Source organism: Myxine glutinosa, chromosome 4 (genome assembly GCF_964187855.1).
Source record: "Myxine glutinosa chromosome 4, kmMyxGlut1.1, whole genome shotgun sequence".
Lineage (NCBI taxonomy): Eukaryota > Metazoa > Chordata > Myxini > Myxiniformes > Myxinidae > Myxine > Myxine glutinosa.
In genome coordinates this window covers 149,411,818-149,417,429 of record NC_136264.1, presented here as the reverse complement: position 1 = coordinate 149,417,429, position 5,612 = coordinate 149,411,818, and the positions used below count along the sequence as shown (strand labels likewise).

The window sequence follows — 5,612 nt, the reverse complement described above, 5'->3', positions numbered from 1 at the left end:
CGTGGGCAGAGGCGCCATCTTGGAAAAAGCGAAAAACTTTGCACCTCTATATCTCCAAAAGCGCTGAATAGAAAAAATTAGACATGGCTCATTGTAAAGAAATCTCCATGGGGAATAAAATACGTTAATGATGTCATAGGTGCCTCCATTATGACGTCATAATTCGACAAGTATAAAACTTCATCCGATTAAGATGAAATTTATTGTCATCTGGGGATAAATTGGTGGAGAAAAATAAATAAATAATGTCATCGGTCATGTGGTTCAGCCGCCATATTTGTTTTAACACAAAAGCCTTAAAAACCACAAAAAACACGTCCGGGCGAAGGTCTGCAATCTCCGATTGCTCTTCTTGTTTCAAAGTAAGCAAGATAAATGTACTAGAAATAGGGAATACAATGTGAACAAGATGAAAATTAAGAACAATAAATAATGAACAGAAGAATGGGTGGGAAGGCATGCCAGCTCCCTTCATGGGAGAGTTCACACCATGCTGATGATGGGCAGCAAGCCAAAAACGAATCCATGGATTGATTCTCTTGCCAAGTGGTGGGCGTATATGTACGAATAGGAATTACCTAAAAAAATGCTTCCAAAGTTTAAAAACAAAACCAGAGTTTTCCTTCAGAAATCACACAAACGAGACATTTGAGAATAGTTTATTTGAACATTGAAGAGAAGATAGAAAACAAAGCTGAATTTAATTTTAAACCCAACACAAAAAGTGAGAGTTTAATCCAAGATCAAGTGTCAAAAAGGGATAAGGACGGACAGACAAACCCAAAATGCAGCTTTCAAATTTTTTTTTTTTAAAGTCAGCCAGGACAGCAGAGAAGCAAAAGCAAAGATAGCAAGTTGGTTGAAGCGGGGTACACTACTTTACATATATCACAAAGGCTGCCCAATAATGCCACAGCAATATTTGCTCGTCTTCTATCACCAGATGATCGAAGAAAGCAAGTGGGATGGTTTTAATAAAGCAGAAAGTGGAAGATCTGTCTGCCAATATTCTCAAACGCTACTGGTGTTCGTTCTTTCACAAGTAAAAAGGGGGCGCGGAGGGGTGGGGAAAGGTCCCTGATCCTGTCATCCTTGGGACTATGTTACACCAAACCTACAACCACCATTTCTACTTTTCATATGGTTCACTCTGCTGAAAGCTAAATTCAGAGTGGACAGAAACAGAGGAACCGATTTCATGAACAAAATTCCCCACGAAAGGCAACATGTCATTCATCTCCAATGTGCCCAGATTCAACGGGAAGGAAAAGGGTGGCTGGCACATTCAGGAAAATGCAACCAAGGCTATTTTACATAACATCGAAGGAATAAAACAATGGAATTGTGCAAGCAAGTTTTCACCAGCACTCAATTCACTTACAAATGGATCCAGCAAATTAAAAAAAATTTGTATATTTCAGTACAGTCGTTTGAAAACTCGTGGGTTCAAGTTAGGATTTCGGCTCAGCTGGGACCGAAGTCTTTCCCAAAAGCTATCAAACCCCCTCCTGCAACGTTGGCACAACACAACCGGTGTCGTTTTGGCAGCAACGGCAAATGCAAGAAGCATGAGGTGAGGTGAAGGAAGCAAACAAGATGCGATGGTTTTGGTAAATCAGTGTTTGCTTTTCTTTGCCTTTTTGTGCGAGCGGCGCGGTGAGTGCGCTGGAGAACGACGTGGTGAGCGAGCAGGAGTGTGAACCGAGTGTCGATTTGGAGATCGCGAGCGCCGAGGCCGTTTTGGAGTTCGCGAGCGAGAACGAGACCTGAGGAATGGGAAAAAACAAACAAACAAAAAAAACAAGCATTCTGAGTATTGCGCTGCAATACATGTCCCCTACCAAAGTTCAAAGTGCCATAACTTTGTCAAAAATGATCGAATATGCAAATTTATGCACGGTTGATGCTGGTTTTCAAACTTGATCTGAGGTATGCTGAGACACGTGTGTCACGCCTCGCCTCGTTGATAAGCCCGCAAGGTCGCTCCGTGGAGCGGCCTGCACGTATTGCACTGTGTGAATTATATAAATTATTACCAACTCACGGTCTGAGGTACTAGCGATTCAAGAGATATCCATTTTAAAAATATTTTCGTTTAATTAACGATATCTGCCAAACCACGTGCCCTATCGCAAATTCCAAAAGGACATTTTAGTAGACTGACATGCTGAACAGATTTGTGAAGTTTCCCCTCGATTGGATCAAAAATGAGGGAGGGGCTCGGTTTTAAAGGTTCATGCTTAAAAACGTCATAACTCTGAAACCATCAGTAATTTATTATATTTTCTGGTTCACGATCAGTGATCGATGTGTATACAACAACAACAACATGCATTTTAAAGGCCATTTTCCCTGCTAGAGCGGGGGTTAGCCTTGCGGTCCCCATGACAATCTTCTCCATTTTGCCCTATTTTCTGCATCTCTCCTTGTTAACCCCCTTGCCCGCATTTCTTCTTCCACCATCTTTAGCCAAGTCTTTTTCGGTCTTCCCCGTCCTCTGCTTCCTTCTACATTCATTTCCATCACTCTTCTCAACCAGTCACTTTCATCCTTACTCAACACATGACCAAACCATCTCAACCTGTTCCTCTTCACAGCATCAATCACAGGCTCTATTCCCATCATCTTTCGCAATTCATCATTTGTCTTCCTCTCTCTCAACGATACTCCACACATCCACCGAACCATTCGCATTTCCACCCTTTCCAACCTTGGTTGCTGCTCTACGTTTATTACCCATGTCTCGCTCCCATAAATCATAACACTTCTCACACATGCAGCATACACCTTTCCCTTCAGCTTCAACGACACTCCCCTCATCATCAGCACGCCACCCAGTTCCCGAAACTTCTTCCATGCACATCTCACTCGAGCAACCGTTGCCGAGTCTGATCCACCTTCTCCATTCAGCGCGCGCTGTATCGCGCTGTTGACGTTCGCGAGACGAGGCTGAGGACGCGCAGTGCGGCTTGAGGAGAACTCGAGAATAAACAAGAGATATCCATTTTAAAAAATATTTTCGTTTAATTAACGATATCTGCCAAACCACGTGCCCTATCGCAAATTCCAAAAGGACATTTTAGTGCTGAACAGATCTGTGAAGTTTCCCCTCGATTGGATCAAAAATGAGGGAGGAGCTCGGTTTTAAAGGTTCATGCTTAAAAACGTCATAACTCTGAAACCATGTGATGCATGACGTCATGCTCACTGACTTTTTTGTTCATCATGGGTATGCGATTCTGCCTGCAAAGTTTGGCCTCGATCTGTTCAGCCGTTGCAGAGAAAAAGGGGTTTTCGTGTTTTCATGAAAAACAATATGGCGGCCGAACCACGTGCCCTGTGACGTCATAATTACATTAAAATATTCTACAGACCAAGTCCATCATTTGGTGAAAATTTTATCTGAATCGGTCCTATTGTTGCAGAGAAATTGGTTTTTAAAGGAAATTAAAACTTAAAATGGCACCGAGTTAAGGATCATCAGAATTATCAGAATTACCAAAGTTCAAAGTGCCATAACTTTGTCAAAAATGATCGAAACGTCGTGAAGTTCGAACTCGATCTGTAACTTATCATGAGGAAGCCATGTGCCAAGATGGAAATCATTAGCATTAAGCGTTTAGAAAAAAAGTCCGGAAAACTGTTCTTTGCGTGACGGACTGACGGACGGAGGGACGGCGTGCAAACCTATAGTCCCCTCCGGTGTACACCGGTAGGGGACTAGTAACGAGGTTAGGGTGGAAGGATTTTGGTATGGGTCATAAATGAGGATCCTATTGGACATCTCCAATATCTACGTCACAATTTGAAGTCAAACCTGAATATCGGTTTAATGCAGAGCCTCGTTAATGGTTTAATCTGTAACAATGTACAGTCATTACAATCTGGGTAAACCATGAAAGAATAACGATGATAAACAAAATCTGTTTACACTTACAAGAGAGTCACTTTTCACCCACCTTTTGGATCTCCGAGACTCCCTAGGAGAGCCACGCTGGGAGGTGGGCGAGTGTGAAGAATCCTTCCGTAAGCCTCGCTCTCCCCTGTCCCCACCCTTTCGTCTTGAACTTCCTGTAGACGGAGGTGGTGAGCACGAGGTCGATCGCTCCCCTCCACGCTTTGAGGCACCCTCCCGGCTGCTTCCTGGTGAACGGCGTCGCCGTGGAGATGAGGGTGAACTGCTTGGGGAACCACTTGGCCGGTCATCATCAGCAGCCACTTTGCTACTGCCACTGGTTACCGTAGAGGTGCGATGCCGAGAACGCTCGGGATCTGGAGAGCCAGCAGGACTTGCAGAGCTGCTGCGGTGTCTCCTTTAAGGGCGAGTAGAGGAAAAGAAGTGGACGTCAGAATGGAAAAGAGTGGGGAGTATAAAGAAAAGAAAAAAAACTGACTGTGGGATAAAATGGATGAGATTGCGACTATTTGGAGGCAAACCTTTCTTTCTTTGGTGACGACTGTGTTTCAGTTCCTTTCTCGGCATCCTTTTTGCTCTCACGCCTCTCCTTCGAGCTCTCACTGCGCCGTTCTTTTCTCTCCCTCTCACGTTCTTTTTCTTTTTCCTGGAAAAAAGGGAACAAAACAACTTGTTAGTTGATGGGAATTGGAAGAGTACCTCACCTTCAGAACCTCCAGCAAAGAGCACAGGTTTAGCGACGATCACAACTGTGCAGATAAGGAGCAGTTATGACATGTTAGGTGAGATGAGTCACAGGTATGCACTGTACGTACCCTCTGCATTAGCTTGTTGCGGTAATGCTCAACTTGTTCACGCAAACCCTGCCCGGATTTGCGTGACCGCTTCCCGCTCTCCAATTCATCTTGGAACTTAATCACCTTCAGCTGCAATGAGGTAATGCCAGTTCTCGTTGTCAAAACTCAAATGACAGACAACTCCATACAAGTCACCAAATGAAGATCCACAGCACCTCGCCAAATAAATATTCCCTCTGCAAACCCATAGCTTACCTCGATCTCCCTCAGTTTCGCTCGTTTCTCCTCGGACACCTCTGTGACTTTGAAACGACTTTTGGCATCAGACCCATCGTCTGGAAGAACCGAAGGCTGAGGGCCCGGGCTGGGTTTGCGTGGACCCGCTGAACCACCTCCAACACTTCCACTCCCCACTTCCTCTTCATCTCCACCGCGTCCAGGTGTACTACTACCACCAGGATTTGCTGGGGGTATGAATGGAGCCTCAACCCAGCCTGAAGGCCTAACATCATCATCCTCACGCATACTGGCCTCAGCTGCGAAAGCAACAGCAAACAGAAAAGCCATTTCAGCATGAGGTGTTCTTGTGATAGTGGGGTGAAAATGGGGGAAAAAAATGCAAGATTGGTTTGAGAATGGAAGTGGTGGTGAATGAAAGTGATGAGTAGAAAAAACACCTGAGCTTCCCTGCTCCTCATCTTGTACTCTTTCCCACTTGGATGCAGCCAGTGGTAGCATAATGGGCTTCTCAACAAGTTCCTCCACTGAGGGATGGCAAGTAAAAGAGATGGAAATTTCAACTTCAACATTCATGCGAGACATGCCTTTATAGTAACACCCAATATATTTAAAGTTGCGCTGATTTTGGTATTTTGCAATTACCGACAAATCCCCCTGGC

General features: G+C 44.4%; 1 protein-coding gene across 1 annotated transcript in view; it reads right to left on the bottom strand.

Moving 5' to 3' along the window:
• Nucleotides 1-643: 643 nt before the first annotated feature.
• The window catches only part of U2SURP (U2 snRNP associated SURP domain containing), a 63,887-nt gene continuing 58,918 nt past the window's right edge, over nt 644-5,612 (bottom strand). Inside the window, exons 19-24 of the mRNA XM_078776607.1 lie at nt 5,391-5,477; nt 4,969-5,249; nt 4,732-4,842; nt 4,438-4,562; nt 3,960-4,313; nt 644-1,766 (exon numbers count right to left, since the gene is read on the bottom strand). Coding sequence (XP_078632733.1) covers nt 1,616-1,766; nt 3,960-4,313; nt 4,438-4,562; nt 4,732-4,842; nt 4,969-5,249; nt 5,391-5,477 — 1,109 coding nt within the window. The 3' untranslated portion in view covers nt 644-1,615. The remainder of the gene's footprint in view (nt 1,767-3,959; nt 4,314-4,437; nt 4,563-4,731; nt 4,843-4,968; nt 5,250-5,390; nt 5,478-5,612) is intronic.